Consider the following 26,194-nt stretch of genomic DNA (forward strand, 5'->3'; position numbering starts at 1 on the left):
CAAGTAATCTTTTGCCTGAAATTCTGTTCATTCTTAGTACTAACTTGTCAGATGCATGCCCAGAGACTTAGTAGCATTAAGCAAATAGCACTTATAAATTAAAACTTGCTTTTAATTAATGAGTCAGACTATAATTTATGAACAATTATTGACTCAATAAAGTTAATTACAGCCCTGCATATGTGACCAAAGCTGTAATACTAATCAAATCCATCCTGACCTTTTCAGTATAGCCTGTGGTAAGAATGTAAATAGGCTTGAAGTGACTGCATTTGAGAAGCAGTATGGTGGTTAAAAGCAACAACTCTGGAGCTAGACTTGGGCTGAATGCTGGCTATGATGCTTAGTAACTGTGTGTTCTTTAATTATTTAACTTCTCTGGGTTTCAGTTTCCTTATCTGTCAAAATAGGGATAAGAAAGGTTATGAAGAATATACATAAACTATTTATTAGAATACACAAAATATGTGTTTGCTCTTACCACTAGCACTTAGCATCAGAAGGAAGTATGAAGTCTGACACACATATATAGGGCCAAATACTTACCACACAGCTAAAATTGGGGATTGTTGCATATTTATAAGAATAGGGATACAGCAACATCTGAGCATATGCATGAAAGGAGAGGTAAGCCTGAATGTGTTTCCTGTGTTTTCGGAGGAAGTTAGCTACAGCCTTCACTTCTGGTTCAGATTCTGGGAAAGGGCCACAGTATGTATCATCACAAGGGTGCATAGAGGCCCCTTCATCTGTAAGTCAGAAAAGAAAATGGGATGGGGGGACAGGCAGGGAAGAAGAAAGAAATACAAATCAGCATGGTTAAACTGTGATTTTTCTCTCATTTCCATAAACACATGGTGTTAATAAGCAATTTATCTAATTTCTTATTTGTAGAAATCAATGCTAAAAATTCTGAGGTGATTCAAGCCTCCATGCACAAAGGGGAGCCTGAGTGGGAACCAGGTGATGATTGTTAACTAAACCTGCAATAACTTCTTTTAAAGGGATGGTTGTCTCTGTTTTCAGTTCTTTTGCCGGAGGACTAATTCTATATAACCCCTAAAGAAGGCCTACTATTATGATATGCTTTACAACACCTGTACTTCCTGCCCCCATAATATTCAACACACCTGTAATTAATGTTCATCGTTTACTCACTTAACATTTAACTGATGTTTACACTATCATAGATACCTGGGATACATTACAAGCAACAGAAAAAAAAAATCCCTGCTCCAATTGAATCTGCATTTTATCTAGATTCTTTGTTGGATGTTAATGCTTTATGAAGGCAGGCACTGTATCTTTCTTCTAGTACCTAGCGGCTAGAACAATAATATGGAAAGTGTTCTATAAATACTTGTCAAATAAGTAGTCAATGTCAGATCAAAAAGATAGACATTTATAAAAGTGTCCAATAAGATACAAATATTGATGTAGCAAGAACATGAGGTCAGTCCAGAAATAATTCTGAAGAACACATGGGTAATTTCTATCATATTTTTTAATCAGCAATATTCAAATTGGTTTATAAAAGCTGAGAGTCTTCTTTAGTTATCTTGGAGTTAAGAAATCTTTAAAACTACATTTTAATACTATTTAAATTAGAAAAATCCTTCCAAACAGAGAAAACTTATTAAGAGGTCTATGGAGGGGACAGAGGAAAATAAGAATCACTTAAAAAAAAAAAAAAAGAATCACTTATTATGGTTCTAAGAAATTTTGGAAATTACATTTTCTTATTGGCCACTCTGGGCCATTACGATCCCTCCTCTACCTCTAGTAAACAGTAACTCTCTCCATAAACTAATAGAAAATTTTTGGTGGCTCTATAACATGGCCCAGTTCTTCTGAATGTGAGAAGAAAAACAAGACAAATCTGCTGGATCTTGAGGACATGAAGGCTGATTTAACGGAGGAAAACTGTGGAGTGAACTAGCAGCCTGACTCCTCTGAAGTCTGTTATTGAAGCAGTGAGGGAACAGCTGATCAGAGAGGTGAGCCAGGATAGGAGCTGCAAAGCCATTTAGTAAGCCAGAAGTACACAATTTATCTCAAATTGCTGGTGGAAAACTGCTGGGCAGCCATCTCGTAGAGACCACACCTAAGACTGCCCTGCTAGAAGGAATTAAATCTATACAGCTTCATCCATCTTCAGATGGCAGTGAACATTATCATAGGCAGTGCCTTTGAAATAGGTTGTCTCAGTAATCTGTGTAAAGGGATTGCTGCTAGATGTTGCCAAGCCTCACTCCCCAACTTCAGACAAGGGGAATAGGGTGGAGCAGAACAGAGTGTCACTCTAAAGGAATGTAGCACCAGGGAAGCAGCAAGTGCCCCAGTTGCTGGCTAGAGATCCACAAGTTGCAGCAGATGGCAAACCTACCTGGATCACAACAGCACCAGGTGCCGCACAGATACTGGCCTCTGCCAGGTATGCCCAGACATGGGCCCACTGACAGTGTGTCCTGTCAGCTGACAGAAGCCATGAATGGAGGGAGACAGACTTGAATCAGAAGTGGGCTGTTGAGTTTGCTACCACCCAGAGAAATACAGAGGTAAAGCTGAGGAGTGTGGGTATTTGCTAAGCCTTCCAAAACTGGATGGAATCCCAAATTAGGTAGGACTAATAAGAAGTCTCTTGATCTCAAATAGCTCAACATGGAATAACTTAAATCTCTTTAATGTTAGTTATTGATTTGACAGATATTATCTTGTGTATTGATTTGATGGGTTACCCTTATATTTGAAAATATCTTCCTTAATCCAATTTAATATATTTCTTGTAATGTTTCAAATCATTAATTAGAATTATTCTTTCTCACTTTTTCTTCTTGTTCACATGTATACTCTCTACTTTTGTTTCTTTTTCCCCTTATATCACATCTATCTCTATACTCCCATTTATTTTTTCTTTCTTTTCCCTGTTAATGCTCTGTATAGTTTACTTTCTTTAATGCTTAAAATACTCAGGCTTATCCTATATCATCATTCTCATTTTGCATGTGGAGAATATTTTCAACAAGTTTTAAAAGGGTTATCAGTATGGTTCTTGGTTCTTAAGTGGCCCCAGTTACTGGTGAATAATCTGTCAAAATGGAGCAAGAGACTGAGTACAGTAGTGTGATCACATTGAGTGGAAGTATTGACACTTAGATACTTGCCCAACCTGAGGCACACAGTAGAATGAAAGCAGATCACTAAAATTTCCCTCATATAACAATAGAAGAAATAATCATCCCAGCAGATGTGCAAATATCAACATAGAAATACAGATAATATAAGAAAACAAAGTAATAAGATACCCTCCAAAGTTCATAACACCTAAATAAGTGATGCCATAGACATGAAAGTGGAGGAAATGTTGGATAAAGAATTTTAAAATATGAATAGTAAAGTGGTCAATAAATTAAAGAAGATCTATGGAGTGAAGTAAGGGAAAAATGCAGGATATGAAACAATTTCAAAAGACATAAAGATTATGAAAAAGAACCAAATAGAAATCCTGGAAATGAAAAACTCAATTAATCTAATTAAAAAAAAAAAAAACTCAGTCAAAAGTCTCTTATGGCTTGAATGTGAGGTGTCCCCCAAAAGCTCACATGTGAACTAATGCAAGAAGGTTCAGAGAAGAAATGATTTGGTTATACTTAACACAATCAGCGAAATAATCACCTGATGGGATTAATTGAATGGTAACTGAAGGCAGGTGGGGTGTGGCTGGAGGAGATGTGGCATTAGTAGCTTGGCTTTGGGGTATATATTTGTATCTGGCAAGTGGAGATCTCTCTCTGCTTTCTGATCATCATGTGAGCTGTGTCCCTCAGCCACACTCTTCTGCAATGATGTTCTGCCTCACCTCAGGTCCTGAGGAATAGATCTGGCCTTCTTTGGACTATGACCTCTGAAACCCTGAGCCCCCAAATAAATTGTTCCTCCTCTATAATTGTACTGGTTGGGTCTTTTAGTCACAATAGTGAAAAAGATGACTAAAACAGAAATTGGTACTGGAAGCGGGGTCATTGCTGTAACTAACCTGACCATGTGGCTCATAAGCATTTTGAACTTTTTGGAATCAGTGGGAGGAATTTTAAGATGCTTAGCAGTGGGAACTGGAAATACTTTAGGTTATTATAAGCAGAACTTAATGATTGATTCTGGTGGGAACTCAGAAAACCAGAATGCCAATATGATTGCGGACAGTGAAGACAGGGCTCAAGACCAGTCAGAGGAAAAGGAGGACACTATTAGCAATGGGACTAAAGGCCATTTGTGTTATATTCTGACTGAGAAGTTATCTAGATTTTGCCTATGTCCTGAGCCTCTGTGAAGCTGATTTTAAAAGTGATGGACTTCTTAAATATGGTGGAAGAACTGTCTAGGCAGCACAGCATTCAGGTGGTGGCATGGATATTGCTGTCGGCTTTTAGCCAAATTTATTATGATATTCACGAGGAGAAAGCAGAGCAGAAAGGCTTGACAAACTTGGACTTGAAAGGTAGTAGTAAAAGTGGGGCTAAGAAAGTTGCAGCTGTAAAAGACTTTATTGTCACTAAAGAAATGCTAAAGACTTTTCCCAGACACAAGGAGAAAGATGGTTTTTAGGCATCTCAGGAGCTGACAAGACCACACACATTTCAGACTCAAGAAAGTGAAAGTAAACATTCTCTTGAGAAGAGACCAGTGGGGCACTTTTCTTGCACTAGAGGGCCTAGGAAGCTTTTTCAATGTGCTCAGCCACCCAAGCACTCAGAGACTCATGCAGCCAGGGTCCCTGGAGGCTTGGCTACTGCTCAAGATGGTGGTAGACCTTGGTGTCAACCACGTGGTGCTGGTTCTGCAGGAATGCAGGATGCTAGAGTTAGGGGGTCATGAAGGCTTCCACCAAGATTTCAAAGAAAGGTCTGGGAGGTCAGGAAAAGTGCAGCAGGGTTGGAGTGCCTGCAGACACCCCCTGAGGATTCAATGTTGGAAATGTGAGGATGAAGCTGCAGCTGCAGCAGAGATCCTGAGATTAAGAAATGCCAGTAACATGGAACATCATCCTAGGAAAGTTGCACAAATTGAGCAGAGACAAGCCAACAGAAAGGTCACTTGGGCTGTAACCAATAAGGCCATAGGGGCAGAATTACACAAACCTTTTGGAGAGAACATCATAATGCCATGTACTCCATATGCTGGGCACAGAACTACAGGACTTGTTTTCCCAGCTGGATTTCAGTCTTGCTTTTGTCCCATCCCTTCTTTTTATGTCCCTATTTTTCTGAATGAAAATGTTTACTCTGTACCATTGTATATTGGATACTTGTTAAGTTGCTTTTAATTTTACAGAAGCTCATGATATGAGATTGCCTCGAGCCTCAGAAAGACCTTGGACTTAAACTTTGAGCAATATCAGAACTATTGAGATTGTGAGGACTCTTGAGAATGGACTAAATGTATTTTGCACTGTTAGATGAGTGTGAACTTTTGGGGGCTAGGGGCATAATGTTATAGCTTGGATGTGAGGTGTCCCTCAAAAGCTCACGTGTGAGGCAAGGCGAGAAGGTTCAGAGAAGAAATGATTGGGTTATGAGAGTCTTAACACAATCAGTGAAATAATCACCTGATGGGATTAATTGAGTGGTAACTGAAGGCAGGAAGGGTATGACTGGAGAAGGTGCGGCATTGGTGGCATGGCTGTAGGGTATATATTTGTGTCTGGCAAATAGAGATATCTCTCTCTCTCTCTCTGCTTTCTGATCATCATGTGAGTTGTGTCTCTCTGCCACACTCTTATAAAATGATGTTCTGCCTCACCTCAAGCCATAAGGAATGGATCCAGCCTTCTATGGCTTAAGACCTCTGAAACCCTGGGCCCTCAAATAAATTTTCCTCCTCTGCAATTGTTCTGGTCAGATCTTTTAGTTGTAGAAGCAAAAAAGCTGACTAAAACAAAGTCTCATCAATAGATTAAATCCTATAGAAGACAGAACTTCAGGCCTTGAAGATTAGGTATACAAACTTGAATTCTCAGATAGCAATTAAGAAAAAAAAAAACATGATCAAAATATGCAAGAACTCCGGGACAACTTAAGAACCATTAGCAGCAAGGAATGAATAGTAATACAGGCTAATAGCATTGATTACATATTCAGTGATATAACAGCAGAAAAATTTTCATACCTCGGGTATAAGATGGACATTCAGATATAGGATGTATTTTAAACCCCAAATAGACAAGACTAAAAAGGAAACTGTTCATAACACATTATAATTAAATGCCAAATGAATGAAGATAAAATTCCAAAAGAATTGAGAGATGTCAGGTCACATTTAGAGGTTAGCCAATCAGAACAACATATGATTTCTTAGAAGAAACCTAAACTCCAGGAAGGGTTGTTGGAACAATGTGTTTCAAGACTTGAAAGAAAATAGCTATCAACCAAGATTGCTATATCCACAATAACCAAAAACACAATAACACAATACCTTGTAATAATCTAACCAAAGAGAGGAAAAACCCCTACAATGAAAATTATAGGACAGCAAAATGAAACAAAACAAACCACCACCACCACCACCACTACCACCACCAAAAAAAAGAGGAAGACACTAGAAGATGGAAAAACTTTCCATATTCTGAATAGGCAGAATTAATATTGTTAAATGGTCATATTACCAAAAGAGATCTACAGATTCAATGTAATCCCCACCAAGATACCAATGACATTACCAATGACAGAATTAGGAAAAACACTCCTACGATTCATATGGATGAGTAAAAGACCCAGAATATCCAAAGAATTTCTAAGCAAAATGATCAATGCTCAAGACCTAATACCTGATTTTAAATAATGTTATGGAGCTATAGCAACAAAAAGAGCATGGTACTATCATAAAAACAGACATGGAGTTCAATAGAACAGAAGAGAAGACAAAAAGACAAAACCACACAGATATATTCAGCTGATCCTTGACTAAATTGTCCAAAACACATATTGGAGAAAAGACAATATTTTTAACAAATGTTGCTGAGAAAACTGAATATCCATATGTAGAAGAATGAAACTAGAGCCCTATCTCTCACCCTGCACAAGAGTCAACTCAAAGTGAGTCAAAGGCCTAGAAATTAGATAAAAAATTTTGTAACAGCAATTGGGCCACATAGAGGAAACCCTCCAACATGTAGGTGCAGGCAATGACTTCCTCAATAGGACTCCTAAGCCTGAGGAAATAAAAGCAAGAATTAATAGATAGAATGGCATTAAAAAGCTTGTATACAAGAAAAGAAATAAGAAGGCAAAGAAGGAGCCTACAGAATGTGAGAAAAAATCTTTGCCAGTTACTTCTCTGAAAGGAGATTAAGTTTAAAAAACTTAAAACCAGTAAGTAAGCCCAGTTAAGATCAATATATAACCCAGTTAATAAATGGGCAAATGAACTAAATAGATATTTCTCAAAAGAAGAAATTTAAATGGCCAACAAATATAGAAACAGATATTCAATATCTTTAGTAATCAAAATAAATCAAAACTACATTGATATTTTATCTCACTATAGTTAAAATGGCATTCACCAAGAATATAATAATAGGACTAGAGTATAGCTCAGGGTAGATCACTTGTCTCGCATGTGCCAGGCCATGGGTTTGATTCCCAAGCACCACACACACACACACACACACACACACACACACACACACACACACAAGAATACAATAATAGTAAATCATTATGAGGATATGGGGAAGAAGGAACCCTTATACATCGTTGGTAGGATTATAAAACCTACCATGGTGAGCAAAACCACCATGGAAATCAGTATAGAGTTTTCTCAAAAGTCTAGAAATGAAACCACCTTATGACCCTGCTATACCACTCCTCAGTATTTATCCTAAAGAACTGAAGTCAGCGTACTATAGCAATGCATGCCTACCTATGTTTATAGCAGCACTATTCACAATAGCCAAGTTATGGAGCCAACCCAGGTGTCCATTAACAGATAAATTTTTGAAGAAAATGTGGTGTATATTCCAATAAAGTTTTATTCAGTCATAAAGAAGACTAAGATTATGTCATTTGCAAGAAAATGAATGCAACTGAAGAATATTATGTTAAGCTAAATAAGCCAGACTCAGAAAGTCAATGCTCTTATATTTTCTCTCATTCATGGCCAGGGCAGGGGAGAGAAAGGAACCTCATAAAAATAGAAGGAAGATCAGAAAAGTAGATGAAGGGGATCAAAGGAGAATAGAGGGGAGGGAAAAGGGAGGTACTGCGGAGTGAAATTGATCAAATTATATTAGGTGCATTTATGAATATGTCACAATGAATCCTACTATTATGTATCATCATAATTCATCAATAAAAATGGGAAAAAAGAGTGGTTCATGCTGTTGGAATGGAATGGAAAGAGTCAAGATGTGGGACTCACAGCAGTTGGGGTTTCTGTCTTTAGAATTTTGTTCAGGAGATGTCCCAGAAGCAATTGGGATATTATTGAACTTAGAACATAGTGTAAAAACTGTGGTTGATACTCTGAAGGAATAGGGGGATAAAAGAGCTATCCATGCAACACCAATGTGAAACACTGGAAAGACAAAAGCACAAACTGAACAACTACTTCCAGAGGGATCAGAAATAATGATTCAGAGAACACAAGAGTTTACAATAATTCTAATAAATATCATGGGCAAATAGAACACTAGAAACAACCAGGGAGTTACAAAAAAGAGTTACAAAAAAAGAACCAATCATATAGTAAACTAAAAATATTAATTCATGGGTTGAATGAATACAATTGATGAATAAATTAGTGAGATGTAGTGGGATTTGAAACATTCCCAGAAAGCACCAGAAAGGAATAAAGAATTAGAAAAATGAGAGAAAATGAAAGTGCATGAATAGTGGAATAAGTATCAATATGTGATTAATAGTTGACCTAGAAGCAAAGAAAAAAAAAAGGTAAACATTGGGAGAACTGCAAATTAAAACTTCTCCACAAGGAAGGAAAGATCGAAGAGACTTTTTGTGCACTAAAACAAAAGAGGTAAATAAGAAAATAACAGCACTGTGACATGTTAGAGTAAAATGTAAGAAAAGACAATAATTCCAGGGAGGAAAAATCAGGTTGTTTAGAAAAAATGTTAGATTCATATGTAACAATACAATGGCAACATTTTTTTTTCTTAGAAAAAAAGATCCAGCTATATTATATCTACAAAAAATATGGTATAAGTAGATATATTGGATGCCTACTTTTTATATTGTGGCAGTCTTGGTGCTTGTATGAGATTCCTAGGACTACCAGAACGCATTGCCACAAACTGAGTTTCTTAAAACAAGAGAAATTTATTCTATCACAGTTCTTGAGGCTAGAAGCTACAAACTGAGGCATAAGCAGGGCCATTCTTTCTCTGAATGCTTTGGGGAACATTTCTTCCTTGCCTCTTCCTCTATTCAACAGTGTATTTTTACCTTCATTGGTATTACCTATGAGAATATGTGGTAGAAAATAATTCCTAGGCAATATCTAGGAATTAACCTATCAAAGAATGCATGACTATTAGAAAGAAAATAATAAAAATCTATTTGAAAGTTTATAATTAAGAACAGAGAACTATACCACATTCATGAATACAATGACGTAACAGTGTAAAGATGTCAATTCTTCTCCATTTATTCATTTTGTTTAATTTAACTTTGACAAAAATTCCAGTATCAGAATTTGAGGTTTCCAAAAATAACTCTAGAATTCTGAAATCATTTTTTGAAATTTATTTTTAACTGACAATAATTGCACATATTTATGGAGTTTAGTGTGATAATTTGACACACGCATACAATGTGTAACAATCCAACTAGGGTAATTAGCATTTCTATATCCTTAAATATTTATCATTCCTTTGTATTTGGAGCCTACAAACTCCTTTCTTCTAGTTCTTTATAAAATATATAAGATGATATAAACTATAGTTGCCCTTTTGTGCTACAGAACATTAGAATCCAATTCTCTTTAATTGTACTTTGGTACCCATTATCCAATCTTACTCCTTCCTACCCTTTCTAGCCTATACTGATAATATTCTACTCTCTTCTATGATGTCAACTTTTTTAGATTCCACATATGAATGAGAACATTTGGTCTTTTTCTGTTTCTGGTTGTTTCACTTAACATAATGGTCTTCAGAAACTCTGCAATTTCTGAGGAGGAATAAATGGCTAAGAAAATCTTACACAAGCAAAGAGGAGGGACTTATCTCACCAGGCATTAAAACATGCTACATAGGTGTAATAATAAAAATAATATGATACTGAGTCAGGAATATACTTGTAGACCAATGGAACAGAATATGTGGGAGTCTGGTATAATCATAGAGGGGAGCATCACAAATCACTGTGAATGATGTTCAGAAAACTAGCTCATTATATGGAGAAAACAATTGAATCCTTACAGTATAAATATACAAAAGCAAATTTTAAATAATGACTTAAATTTTTAAAAACATGGTAAAGAAGCAAGGACCATAAAATTTTGGTGATTGTTAGTTAGGTACTTTCCTCAAAATACTTCATATCATCCTCCTGAATGGGTTTATAGAATGTGGGGATGGTTACAAGATAAGTGTTCTTGAATAAGTTTTGTACATGAAAATTATGTTCAGGATGAGTGGTGGGGAAAGGAGGACTTTGAAGGTGTATTTCACTATATATGATGAATATATAATTAACTAAGACTGCAGCTTTTTCTAGCTCTCATAAATCTTTATACAACAAAAAACAAAGCATCACATTATATAAATAATGTGATGTAGCAAGAACAGAGAAAAATCAATGGAAAACAGATGTTATTTTATATCAATAGCCCAAGAAAACTCTAGTAAACAAAACAACAAAAGTAACTTTTCTAAGTATATTTATTTGGTATATATAATTCATTTGTTATACTTCTATTTTATCTATAAACATATGTTAATATTCAGATCAAATTCTATACTTCTCAGAGAGAAGATATACATTCATTTCTAGTATCAAAAAATATTACATGTGATCATAGTCCTTGATAAAATGATGTATTTATATATTCCCAAACTGTAGGGACTATAGTCATTATGTTTATATGTAAAAATTCTTATAATTAATAACAAAAGTACAAGCAAAAGTAATCTGTCAAAATACCTTTCAAACAATCCTTAGGTTAAGGAAGAAACCAAAACCCAGACTATAAAATTACTAAAAATTAATGAGGCATGTCAAAACATACATGACATTGCTAAAGATATATCCCCCAAAGAAAACTCATAATTAAAACTGACAAATTACAATGAGCAAATTAAGGGTCTGAATCAAAAAGATAGCCTTGAAATTATCTGTAGAACAAAAATATAAACCTGCTGAAAGGAGAAAATAACCTAATAAAGTTAATTATTTCCTTTCTTCTACTGGTTTTGAAATTGGTTTGTTCTCCTTTTTTAAGGGCCTTGAGATGCATCATTAGGTTGTTTATTTGGGCTTTCTGATTTTCTTATGTAAGTACTCCCAGCTATAAACTTTCCTCTTAAAATTGCCTTTGTAGTGTCCCAGAGGTTCTGGTATGCTATACCACTATTCTTGTTTGAGTCTAAAAATGTTCTGATTTGTCCCTTGATTTCTTTTATCACCCATTCATCATTCAAAAAAGTATTGTTCAATCTCCATGTGTTTATATAGTTTCTGCAGGGTTTTGTCATATTTATTTCTCATTTTATTTCATTTTGATTTGGTAAGAAAATAATTATATCAATTTTTGTATTGCCAAGAGTTGCTTTCTGGTCATTAAGATTGCAACTTCTAAAGGTTTAGAAACTAATGTTGGAAAAAAAGAAGAAAAAAGAAGGGAGGACATTTTTTGAGAAAATTATAGATATTAAAAATCTTTTTCAAATTCTCTTTAAAAGTATTTTTAAAAGGTATGCTTTGAACATTGGAAGGAATTCTTTTCCACACCCCCTATCTCTCCCATGTCTCCCATACATGGTCCCCACCGAGCACTTTCTGGAAGGAATTTTTTTATAATTCTATTACAAGTAAGATTCAGAATTTTAAAATATCTTCTTTATGCAGATTCTGCCAGCAACAAAACACCATGATTGTGCTGCCACTACTAGTTTGGACTTAAAATATGTCAGATTTTTACATGTGCTATCTTGCTCAATCTTCATATCAACATTATATGGGGGGCTGGAGCTGTGGCTCAGTGGTACACCACTTGCCTGGTATGTGTGAGGCCCTGGGTTCAATACTCAGCACCACATATAAACAAATAAAATAAAAAAGATCCATTGACAAATAAAAAAATACTTTACAAAATTATGTGGTTGATAGTATAATCATAACCTTACCAAAAGAACAAGGAAACACAAATATAGATGATAGCATAAATCAGACCATATGCAATAATGTAATAATACTGTAAAGGGCTTGTGTTTCATACTTAAATGTGGAATTCAGTTGAACAGGATTTGTTGAATACTGCTGTTCTGGACATTGTATTATGCTCTGGGGATTCAAATATGAAAAAGCTATACAATCTCATTTGAGGAACATATAGATTAGCCTAGATGACACACATATATCAGTTATTATTCTGAAACAGAGAGAAGGAGTAATTACTTGTTGAGTGTTCAGGAAAGTCTTCTTAGAAAGACAATGTCTCCTGGAAGAGATAAGTCTAGGAGGATAGTTATGAGTTAGAAGGTAGTTTCAGGTAGTGAGAATAAATCATTAATTATAGAAAGGCAAGAAATATTCAGTACTAAGGTTCAACATAAAAGGTGAGTCAGGAAGTTTTAATGGATTAGCCTAGAGTGGTAATTAGGGACTAGTTCATGGACCATCTTATATATTATGCAAAGGAGTTTGAAATATCTTATAGGAAGTAAATAACCTCTGTGGTAGCCATGAAAGGCACCATTACCCATCACTCTGGATCTGTCACTGCATTCTCATCAAGTCCACACTACCCCCAGGGTTTCTTCTAGTCAGTGACTGATCACAGTAGGTACTAACCCATTCTCTCAGGATGCAGGTGTCCTCCATAGGGTAACTTTGGCTTGAGAACTCCTTGGCCTAGCCTCACTTTTATTAGAGCTATACTTCAATCTGAGCTTTTTCCAAATCAATCCTCTTTTCCCCTCTCCTTTCATAGGATTCTGACCTGCATCATAATATATGCCTCTCCCAGCCTATTCTTGCTTCTTGTCCTTTATTCTTCATAGAACTCTGTATCTACAGATTTTTCATATTTGAATCCCTATTGTATAACCTGTTGTCTAGAATAGAAATTTTCTCCAATAAATCTATTTTACATTTAATCCTAAATTGGTGTCAATTTCTTGGAGATTCCAAGCTAATATGTTGGATTTGGGGTGTCCTCCAAAAGTTCTTGTGTTAATGCGGGAATATTCAGAGGTGAAATGATTAGATTATTAGACCTGTAATCTAATCAGTCCATCTTCGTTTTGAGGGACTGACTATAGGCAAGTGGGGCGTGGCTGGAGGAGGTGGGTCACTGGGGGTGTTCCCTGGAAGAGGGCATCATCCCTGTGGCCCCTTCCCCTTTTCCTCTCTTGCTTCCTGGCTCCCATGAGCAGAGTAGTGCTCCTCTACCATGCCTTTTTCCCATGATGTTCTGCCTCACTTTGAGCCCAGAGCAAAAGAGTCAGCCCACTTTGGACTAAAACCTCTGAAGCTGCAAGCCAAAATATACTTTTCCTCCTTTAAGTTGTTCTTGTTGGGTATTTTGGTTACAGTGAAAAAAAGCTGAGTACCACAAGTGTGAAGCCTTTGTTTTTTTCCTAATGAAGGTTTATTGAGATATAATTTGCATATAATAAAATTCACCCTTTTAAAGTGCACATTTCAACAGTTTTTAACACATTTACAGAATTGTGCAAACATCACTACTATCTAACTTTAGGGTTAGGGTTAGACATTGGCATAAAAAGAAAACCCACACTTACTAAGTCAATTAATATTTATCTTCCTCAGCCTCTAAACCATAAAAAAGTTTTAAGACATGGTCAGGTTTTTATTTTAGATTGACTTTGTCAAAGTTTATAAAGATAAATTTGTAAGAGACAAATCTGTAATTAGGAAGATCAAATCAAGATGTACATGAATGATCCAGGCCAGATATATTGACAGTTGGAATTAGGGCAGTAGTATTAGGGATGGTACTGAGGGGATGCATTAAAGACATATTTGGAAGAGTAAAATAACTGTACTTGGCAAATTCATTGAATATGTGGGGTAAGGAAGGGGGTGGTTGATGACACCTTACATTTCTGGGTTGGCAAATTGCATTGATAGTATTATTGATTGAAATACCCAATAGATGAGGAGCAATGTGATCATGTAGGGAGAAAAGGAAGATGATTAATTCTATTTTAGACATACTGGGTTTGAGTCATCTGAGGCTGCCAGTGACCATACTAAGAGGGTACTGAACCTGAGTATTAAGCTCAAAGGGAATATTATTAGGCTGGAGTACAATGTTTGTGGGTCATTACCATTTTATAAGAATAAAGTCATTCAAAGTGGATTTTAGTTGAAAACAGTAAAAAAATCAAGCATCAAACAGTATAGTACATCAGCATTTAAAAGAGACAGGATGTGAGAGAAACTGGTATTCAGGATAAGAAGGAATTATCAGGTAAGTAGAAGGATCACGAGATGGTGGCATCAAAAGAACTCTGATGAGAGAAGGTTCTAGAAAGAATGTGTAAGGGTAGAATCAACAACCAGGTAGCCATAGGCCTTAAATAGTAGAGGGGACTTCTGATTTTCTTTCTTTCTTTCTTTTTTTCTTTTTGGTTTAGAGGATTAAATTTATTCCTAAAATGAAAAGCACTCAGAATGGTGTCAGGTACAAACTAATAGCTAAAAAAATGTCAATTTTTTTTTTTTTTTTTTTTTTTTTTTTTTGTTTATGTAGCATACAAATCGAACATTTGCAAGACTGGTTCTCTTTGGGCCATTGCAGCCCTGCTCTGTTGATTGGAATGGCCACGTGTCATTGACTCAGCTTCATCGTTAAGTTGATGGAGAGCATGCTTTCCATCATTCATCTTATAATAGTGATAGGACTAGATCTGCAGGTAGAAATTATCTTCTAACTCACTTTCAAAAGTCTTGTTTTGCAGACATCTTATTACTTCTATAGATACTGCAGAAACTTGTACCACTTCATGCTGAAGTCACAACTGACAACACTAACAGAAGAACTAGGTTGAAATGTGGGAAAGAAAAGTCTTTTTGAAGCCTAAGATAGAACAGTCACATAAGAATTACAGATATAGGCGAGTGACAATAGATGTTTAAACATGACTAGGTTGGGTTTCTGATTTTCTGTTTCCTTATTTTTGATTTCTACCCTATCAGTAAGAAATTTTAAGTGTGTGTGCTTGATATATATTTGCAACGTATGTATTCCCGATTTGAAGGAATATGAAATATGAAACACAAAATTAAAAGTTTAGAGAATGGTTTAGAGGTAAAATAAACAATGATATTTAATTTTTTTATTAATCAGGTAGAAAGATATAATTCTCTTAAAATAAAGATGAGAAAGATAAAATGTTCTTTACCAGGGTTTGGATTTCACTTTTCATAAATTAATATAAGATGTAGATTATGAGGAACGTGAGCACACTGAGCTCTTGGTTGATGTCCTAACTTGAATTTTCATATGAAAGTATGTGTGCCGCAATGTATAGTCTCTCTGGACATTTAAAACATTATTTATTTCTCTAGCTGTTGGAGAGGTAATTCAATAAATGTATGGACACATGGTTATAATCAAATACTTAGTGGAAGAAAAAACACGCAATTGTATAAATTAGATGGTTAAAAATATCCATGGGGGAAACAAATAAGAATGATATAGTTTACTAGGCAGGTAATATGCCTAGTAAATTATATTGACAACTTAGTAAATTATTTGACACTTTTTCCAATATTGTATTTCTATAATATTATATTAACTGCGTAAGATAAAAGGTATATTAGAAAAGAAAAATAGAGATTTGAGAAATAGTTTTTTAAAAGGAAAAAATTTAGAAAAGTTTTTAAAAGGTAAATAAGGAAAAAGAAAAATGTGCTAGTAAATTTGGTTTTATTTTAGTTTGTAACCACTGATCTCTGTGGAATTTACAAATATAAATGGGTTCCCTAATAAGCAGCATCTGGGGAAGCCATAAGTATTGTGATATATGTTCATTGGTTATATTTTCATTTTCAATGTTTGTTTTTCTTGTAATTTATAGCTTTTTATTTCTTATAAATAGAATCAGAATGCCATTAAATTTTTTCAAATGTGTTTTGAAAATTTTCTTTTTTGGGGGATGGGGTGTAGCTTTAGTGATAGAGCATTTGCCTAGTATGTACAAAGCCCTGGTTTTGATCCCCAGCAGAAAAAAAATTCTTTTTCACTTTGTCTCTCACTGTCAACTTACCTTCAAATAACACATGTAAACAACGGGGCAAAGTTGTCAATATAATTTATGAACACACACACACACACACACATAAGTGCGTATACACGCATTATGTATTGATGCATATATTCACTTTTATACAGATGTATAGACATAGTTATACAATCATACTTACTATAGGAGCTATTTTTGGTCACAAAACAGAATTACAGTCATGTTTGTTTCCTCTTGCTTTTTTCTTTTGCATCAACTTGAATTCATTCTTTTAAATTCATTCTATTGTGAGTGAACATAATTTGGTCCCCTGTCTGCCTATTGTTGGGAGATACGCTTATTTATCTTTTCTTGCCACAATGAACAATCAGAGTGGGGCATTAAAATTGGACTGACATAAACAGTACTTCGGTTAAGTATCAAAGCACACATATCCTTACATCTGAGTTAGAGTTCTATGGGACAGATCTATAGAAACAGGACACTGGGTTGAAAGATAAATTCACATGCTGCAAAATTTTAAAATTTACAAATGATTATATTTTTATTTTTCATAGATTTTTTTGGTCATATTTCCTACTAAAATTGCTACTGGTATAAAACTTCCACAGGCCGAAGATAAGCATACTATTTCTCCTTAATCCCTACCAGCCATCACCTGCAAGTATATCCTTTTTTGATTTTTGTCAGTTTGATGGTAAAAATTTAATTTGCCTTCCTTACCACAGATGTGTTTTTGCTTCATGTTTGTTTCAGATGAACTCTTCTCTGAATTGCTTAATCATGTCCCTAGCTCATTTTATTTTCTCTTGGGCTGTTTCTCTTTTTCTTAACAGTATAAAAGAGCATGGTAGAGATTGTCATCTGCATTACATTTTAAAAAATATGACTATAATTTAAGATTTTTATTTGAAAGTCTTATGTAAGCCTTGAATCAAGGAGTTTACATAGAAGTTTGTTCTTTTTTCACAGGGAAATTAAAAAAATTATTTCATACATGTATATAGGGTAATAATGTCTCATTCTACCATCCTTCCCATCCCTACAACCCCATTGCATTACATTTTATCTTCAAATCTATAATTTTTCTATTCAATTGTTTATGGTAACTTTCATCATTTCAGCTATTCAAAATTTTATATAGTCACTGCCTATTTTTATAAATAGCTTGAGTTTCTTGTCTTGATTAATAAAGCTTTCCTCATCATTAAAGAATATAGGTAATTTCTCAATTTTTAAAAAGAATTTATTGGGTTGATATCATGGCTCAGTCACAGAGCACTTGCCTCGCATGTCTGAGGCAATGGGTTCAATCCTCAGCACCACATAAAATGAATAAATAAAATGAAGGTATTGTGTCCATCTACAACTAAAAAAATTTAAAAAAAGAATTCATCACTTTTTTCCATCTAAATCTTTAATACTCTCTTTTTCTTTTCTTTTTTTGATACTGGGGATTGAACCCAGGGGTGCTTTACCACTGAGCTACATTCCCAGCCTTTTAAATTTTTTCTTTTATGACAGGGTCTCCCTAAGTTGCTTAGGGCCTTGCTAAATTTCTAAGGCTGGCTCGAACTTGCAATTTTCCTGCCTCAACCTCCTAAGTCACTGGGATTACAGGTATGCATTTATTTTTGTATATATATAATAAATGATTATAACTTCAGTTCTCTGAATGACTGGCCAAATCTATCAGCATCGTTTGTTAAGTATCCTATCATCCCCCCACTGAACCAAAATCCACATATAATAAAGACTGTTGTATTTGTGGATCTGTTCTTGGATCCTCGGTTTTGTTCTGCTCATCTATTTGTTTATTCTATATTGTTATCTCATCAATCTATAGTACCATTAACATTTTCTGATATCAGCGAGACAAGTTCCCTTCTCTCTTCTTTTTCAGTTTTTTGTTGTTCATTTATTTTCCATATGAACGTTAAGATCATTTTATTCAATTCCTAAAAGCAAAACATAAACTGAAGAAACTTCACTGAGATTTTAATTGGAATTGTATTTGCTTTACACTGATTTGGGGAGAATTTTGTTATATCGAGTCACCCAATCCAAGCACAGATTATACTATTCCATTTGCTGGATTGTGTTTTATGTGCTTTATTAATATTTTACCATTTCCCCTTTTTTATATATTATATGTTCCTCATTGCTTTGTTGCTGTTGTCATTATTGTGAAGCGATAACTGTTTTCAAGATGGTCTTATCAGTGTGGCGGAGCTACTTCATGAGATCATCAACCTTGCATATTCTTTCTTCCTGTCCTCCACCTCCACCTGTACCTCCATCAAATGTAACCTAGGGAATTAGTCACCCAAGCCACCTTTTTAATCATGCTGGAGGCTTATGTATTATCAAATTAAATATATGACCCATTGAACAGATTTTATATGCAGTATAAATATGCTTACTTTACATTTGGAATAATGAGTAATAGCTCAATTGACTTTTCCTTAGAAAATCAGACACTCTTTTAAATAACCCAACATTCTCAATTGCTAAAGATTAATTACTTGCATTGTTTAAAATATCAAAGAAGGTGATAATCAAAGAACTGACCTCATTTTTTCATCTTCTCTGTAGATTTAAACTATTTCTAAAGCCACTCATGAATTTCACAAAGACTTACTTGATTTTCAATGTAGAAAGGATGGGGTTGCTATCTTTTATAGGGAAGAAAAACAGAATTTCCTAATTTTCTCCTTTAAGATTGAATAGCAAGAAAGCTTACTCTTCTGTACTGAACACAAGGCCAGTGCTATTATTCTTTTTGGACTGGAGAGCAATCTGGCTACAGGGAAGATGTGGGTGGTGAGGCATCTTGTCTTGTGTCTGCTGGCTGTAGAGCCACAGGGCATCACTCCTCTCCACCTGGAGCTACATGCTGTATCCACCACATCCTCCCTATATCCAGGCAACATCTTCTCTGGGTAGTCTTCAGGTTTTTACAACATCTCATACTGGCTTAGGTGGCATAGTACAGACCCAATGTATTGTGGGAAGAGTGGCAGAATACAGAATATAGAATCATTCCAGAGGTGGCTGTGTCTGGCTGTAGAAGCCTGTAAACCTGCTAGCACTTATAATGTAGTTATTTATTTATACTCCTTCCTCTCCTTTAGAGGATGAGTCCCTTGAGGACGGAGGCTGTACCTTATTGTTTTCCAGTACTTAGCAAAATGTACACCCTTGTTACCCTTTAAATGCCAGTTGAGTAAGTGAAGCTGACCCTGTTTAAGGAAAGTGGTTGGACCTTGGACTGTTTTATTAAATTTAGGTCTTTGATTAGCCAACTAAACTCCAGTTCATCTCTATGGAAGGCAGAGGATGCTCAAGGACTTCAATAAGGACAACGACAACAGCAACAAGTTTTTAAATAAGCCTGTTGGTCCTTGAAAATGTTCTGTAACCTTGAGTATTTCTTGATTAACTTCAAATCTGAAACTCTGAGCTTTTCCTAAGTTACAGGGACTTTACCAAATGTTAACAGTTTCAGAAAGGAAATGCAGAACTTAATCCTTATGTACAGGTAATGAACCCCAAATTGTTTATGACCATGGCCAGTGGTCATAAACACAAGACCATGGGTACAAATTTTCCTTTACTTCCATCAAAATACAGTGATAGCTTCATGACTAAGCATTGTCATAGAGAAAATAGGGTCATTAAATTTCCTCCTACAATGCATAAAAACTGTAATTATGTGCTGGTGAGCTTTCCTCCAGAGAATGAATGGAGAGATATGTGCTACTAGAGAGTGCCATTAGCAACAGAAAGATTTTAAGGAACATCTAAGAAAGCAGATATAGGTGGAGGATGGGCAGGCCCATAAAAGGAAGAGGCTGAGATGCAAGACAGGGAAGAGGGATTATGGATTCAGGAGGTCCAGGAGGCCCATCTTACCTGGCTTTTCACAAGACTTGACCTCCTGTTTGAAGTAGTCTCCTTCCTTGGCTTCTGCTATACTGTTCCCTCAAAGTTGTCTTCAAACCTCTTTGTTCTTTTTCAGTGCTCTTTATAGGTTTCTTTTCCTCTATTAGTCCTTTAAATGAGTGAGTACTCTGTTATTCTGACCTTACCCATTTTCTTCAATGATTTCTCTTTTCAGTGAATACAGCATCTTCGTCTACTACCTATTGTCACATATTCGATAAATGTGTACCTTGCATATAACTGCACCACATACTGCATACGTGAATGAATCAAACAATGATTTCTGCCTTCTAGAGCTCATATTCAGTGCTAGTGGGGGAGACAATAAACATTAAATGAGGATATGAGAATTATATCGTGTAGTAGAAAAGTGCTATGGAGCAGAGAAAAAAGAACAGAAGGATCAGAAATCTTGAGGTGGGTTGCAATTCTAAAGATGGTGATTGGAGTATTCATTTTCCAATGCCAGCTTTTGAGTAGATTTATAAAACACAGAGAGTCAGCCATGGCACCTGGGGAAGAATGTTTGAGGCAGAGGGAACAAACACCCAGTGCAAAGACTCAAGGCAGGCATATTCTTGGTCAGTGTGGCTAGGACCAAGTTGGGATAAAAGGGTAGAAGTAGATGAGAGTAGACAATAAATGGGGGCCCAAATAGTATGAAATTTATAAGCCATTGGGCAAATAAAGTGAGTAGCCACTGTAGCATTTTGAGCCAAGGATTTATATAGTTTAACTTATATTTTAAATATTTTCTTGCAGCTAATGGATAGCATGAGAGAAGGCAGGGCAAGAGGTATAGGGCAAGGGTGGAAGCAGTGAGACTAGTTAGAAGTTCTTTTTTATATTTAGTTTTCCTGAAGCATTGGGAACTGAACCTAGGGCCTTATGCTGCCACAAAAGTGCTTACCATGGAGCTACATCACCAGCCCTGTGAGACTTGTTAGAAGGCTCCTGCGATTACCAGGGGATTACCAGGGGAAGGATGATGGTGGTTGGGATAAGGATGAGAGTAAAGACATAGTTAGAATTTAGAGCAATTTTAAAGGTAAAATGAAAGGGATTAGATCTAATAGATTAGATATAGGGTATAAGAGGGAGACAGGTGTAAGATTATCCCGCAGTTTTAGTCTGGGCAACCGGAAGGATGGTGGTGCCATCAAATGAGTTAATGGATACGGGAGGGCAGATTTGGGAAAGCGAAGATCAAGGGTTATGTTTTATATATTTTGAGTTTGAGACACCTGCTATTCAATAGATATCTAATATTATCCCCAATGGAGATGCTAAATAGGTATTACACATAGGAGTTTGGGAGTTTGGGATAGAGATTTATATTTGGGCATCATACTCGTAAGTGAAGGATGACATCTCTAAGGGAATGAATGTGAATAGAGAAAAGGACCCACACTGAAACCTAGGCATTCCGACATTAAGAGTGTAGGGAGAAGGAGAGGACCAATCAAAGAGTCCAAGAAGAAATGGCATCTTCTCCAAAGCCTATAGGCTGAATTAGGTCCTTCTCCTTATGTGCCCATAACACACTTTACCTAAGTTTTTGTCATAAAACTTAATATCCTGAATTAAAATTATATATATACCCATTTCCCAACTCGACTGAGCCTAGCAGTATTTGACTAATATTAGGTATTATAAAATTAGCATTTTATTTCATTATTATCCTATATAAGCCAAACTCTATAATATTAAGAAGGCCTTGCCTGGATTTAATACTGTTTTCCTGACAAACACTTTAGGCACTGGAGTATTGTACAGTATTTTATGTTTTATTTTATGGATTGGCACCCTGCCAATGTTATTTACTACAGATTAAGTATTGATTCAGCAGCAGAATGGGATAACACATTCAAAATTATTTTTGCCAGTGTTTATCTCTGAATTTTTGCTGTACTCATTCCCTATACCATACCTGTCTTTACAAAATAAAATCAAAATTCTGAATAGCTAGGTCTCTAACGTGGCAATAAATTAATTCAGATGGAAAGAAGACCACTGAAACAGTGTAATATTATTTATAGCTTTCTAGGGGTGCTCTTTAGGTTTTACTAAAATGCAAAGAAACAGCTCACAAATATTGAATAGTAAGTCCCCATGGGATTTTATATAGTTCTCTTTGGTACACAGTATTTGAAGAATCCTGTCCAGATCTAGCCTCAATTACACAGATTCTGATCTGAAATATCTGCTGTATTATGGAAGGTCAACATAGCAAAAGCTAAAGTACCAGGACACAGCATTTCAAGGAAATAAGCAAAAAACAACAAAGGACTCAGGAAACAACGATAAAACAGGATTCTTCTAGGGGAAAGGAGTAAGAAGCATAAATATATCACTCTTCATATTTTAAGAGTTTGGGAACATAAAGGTCATTAGTTTTCCCTTAGTTTACAATATATTATTTCTGAAACTGAGACAAAATTCTCTTTCTCATCTTCACATGCAGAACAACTGCAGAATATATTAACAGAACTCTGCAATGCAGTGTGGAGAGATTTTAGTCTTGTCCAATAAAACAGCATACATCTCTGTTCTGAACACTTCAGCGATTTAACTTCCATACCATACATCACTTCTTTAGTTTTTGAGTGCTGAGATGCGAAATTCTACAAGGGCCTCATAAATCTAGAAAGGAGACAAGATGTGCACATATGAGGAAATTAGAGGACAAGACAATGCAAGATATAAGTGTAAAATATGCAGTGCAGACTACAAGTGCAGGAGAGCACAGAGGAGGGAGAAAGAGCAGGGAAGATTAGGAGCCCTGGGCAAACAGTAATGGCAGACTAGAGACTTGGTGGAATGCAAGATGGGTGGAATTAAAAATTGAGGACAAAACTGGGATGGGTGTTGCTTCTTCTATGAAGCCTAGTCCTCTGTATGATAAAAGGAGGTGGGAGCTAGACTTAAGAGAGGAAAATGGAAAAGCAAGAGATACTAGACTGGACTGTGCAGATTTGACACAGTCCAGTCTCGACTGAAAATCATGAGACTGGACTGTGTCAAATCTGCACCACTAACCAGCTCTGGCTGCCTTTGTCCTGGTGGACTTGGGGAGCTGAATCAATAGTTCTCACTATGGTGTTAGGACAGGGTATTGCTCTTGGTAGTGGGAGATGTCTCAAGTAGTAAGTTACAAGTTATAAAATTATTTTAAAAATTGGTTTGTTATCTTGATAAATGACTCATAATTTGTTCTTATATACTCTTGTAAAGGGGGAGAGAAAAGTTAATTTAAATAATTTTAAATATTTAAAAGGTAATATAAATTAATGTGGGTATGCTTGGAATTGACTAAAGGAATGTGCCTTCATCATTAACAGGTGTATAAAAGGGAAAAAAATTTGAGAAATGTTGGATTAAAAAAAATGTTTGCTAAGGGAGAGGCAAATCAAAACGACACTGAGATTTCGTATCACTCCAGCTAGAATGGCAATCACCGAGAATACAAATAATAATAAATACTGATGAGGAAGTGAGGAAAAAGGAATATTATGCATTCTTGGTAGGATTGCCAATTATTACAACCATTATGGAAGTCAGTATGGAGATTCCTTAATGACTAGGAATGGAACTACCATAGGACCCTGATATACCACTCCTCAGCATAATATAGCAAGGGATGCATACCTATGGTTACAGCAGTGCAATTCACAACAGTCAAGTTATGGAACCAGTCCAGGTGTCCACCAACAGATAAATGGATAAATAAAATGTGGTATTATATATAGAATAGAGTTTTATTCAGCCATAAAGAAAAATGAAATTATGTCATTTGCAGGAAAATGGGTGGAACTGGAGAACATCACATTGAGTGAAATAAGCCAGTCTTAGAAAGTCAAGGAACATATGTTTTCTCTCATTTGTGGAAAGCAGAGAATAAAAAGAAAAAAAGGAAAAAGAAGGGGGGTTGACTTTCATGAAAACAGAAGGGAGACCCGTAAGTAGAGTAGAAGAGTAGAGGAGGGGGTTTGGGGGAAGGAGGACGGGAGGAAAAGGGAAGGTACTGGAGAATGAAATCGACCAATTTGTTATGTGCATGTATAACTGTATCAAAATGCATCCCAATATTATGTATAATTGTAAAGTACCAATGAAAATTAATTTAAGAATGTTTGCTAAGAGTTTTTATAGCTTTGATAGTTTATCAGTCGCTTAACTGGGTAGGTTCTAGCCCAGTAGAAAAACCCCTTTTATTCTAATGTAATTACATACTTACTTTTCCTTAACATCCTTAGATTCTGTTCTTATGATCTAAGGATGAAATTTATTAATAAGAACTATGTTACTTAATTAATTTCTGGTCTTATAGGCAGTCTCCAAGGATGGATCACATTCTAAAACAGTTTGCAAGCAAACTATTTAATTTTGAGAACATATTTTTTCTTAGATAAAATACCCTTCCCTGCCCATGGTCCTTCAAATCCCAAATCTGCTTCTTTTCTTGTATTACAGTTCTTAGTATATGGCACTTGAAACCAGAAATCATCAATTGCTCCAATAACCCACAAAAAGCTATTGGAGCTATTGGTTCCATTGTCTTAATTTCCTTCTAACATACTCACTTCATTTACTAATGTCTTTGTTAAAGATCTCTCCTGATTTATCACACAGGCCTCTGACTTTAGGCTCTTCTTCAGTCTGCATCTTCAGAAGTCCTGAGTTCTTCTACTGCAATGTATATCTCACCATGTAATTCTTCTGCTTAAAACTTTACAATGGTTTTCTGTAGCCTTCAGGATAAAGGGGCTGGATTAGGAACCCTTCCCATTGTGGTGGGCTGAATAATGGTCCCTTAAGATTGCCAGGTACTAATCCATGGAAGTGAAAGTGACTTTATATGGAAAAGACCCTTTGTGATAAAGTAAGGTCTTTAAGATGGGGGTTACCTAGGAGGTCCTAAATGTAATAATAAGAATAAGAGGGAACATGCTGAGACTGGCCCAGCCACCAGGCCCAGTGCCCACGTGCATCTCCCATGTAGAGACCAGCCCAGCCAATACCCTCTGTCTCCAGCGCTGAGCCCTAGACCCAGCCCACAGTCTCCAACACCCATGCTGCAGCTGACCATCGATCAACACGTGGGTTAGCCTCTGCCAGCTAGCATGAATTATTCCCGACCTGGAGGCCACCATCATAATGGGACAGCACCCTTCTTGGGACACTTCATCATCAAGTTCCTCTCAGGCATCAGGCTACTGAAGACTAGGAGGTTTGAATAGTTTACGGTATAGTTTTATTGTAGAATTTTTTTAATTAGTAGTATCATTACAATTATTCCTATTATACCTATTATTCATACTTTTGTTTTATTAATATTTTTCTCTCTCTATTTTCTTCTTGTCTGTTTCCTTGGAGACACTTTCTCCCTTTTTTCATGCTAACAGCTAATTTCTTTTAATTCTGCTTTCACTATTTCTATGACATTGTGCCTCTATAGACACACTTCTTACCTCATTAATGTTATATCCTACACCCCTCCCCATCCTCTTTGTCCACCATTAGAAATTGTGGTCCTTATTGCAAACCTATTGGTTATGCTGTAGATCAACTCATCATCTCTATTTATTAAGACAATATGGTTAATATCTTAATGGGGACTCTTTGGGTTAAGGATGCATATTGTTTATATGGCATGCTGCTAATATCCATCTCTCACTTCAAGGTGAGGTATTGGAAACCTGCAGGGACATTATAAGTCTATAGGGGGGAACCTGCAACACCTTGGATTTGCACTGCTAGAGGGTAAGATATACGAACAACATGAGAAAACAAGGGAAG

The 26,194-nt window shown here is 35.8% G+C and overlaps 1 protein-coding gene across 2 annotated transcripts in view; it reads right to left on the reverse strand.

Annotated features, from left to right (window-relative positions):
- CPA6 (carboxypeptidase A6) overlaps positions 1 to 26,194 on the reverse strand; it is a 352,255-nt gene that overhangs the window by 7,697 nt on the left and 318,364 nt on the right. For both annotated transcript variants that reach the window (XM_079103921.1, XM_079103922.1), the window contains one exon: positions 547 to 749. In XM_079103921.1, coding sequence (XP_078960047.1) covers positions 547 to 749 — 203 coding nt within the window. The remainder of the gene's footprint in view (positions 1 to 546; positions 750 to 26,194) is intronic.

Source organism: Sciurus vulgaris (assembly GCF_902686455.1).
Source record: "Sciurus vulgaris genome assembly, chromosome: 1".
Lineage (NCBI taxonomy): Eukaryota > Metazoa > Chordata > Mammalia > Rodentia > Sciuridae > Sciurus > Sciurus vulgaris.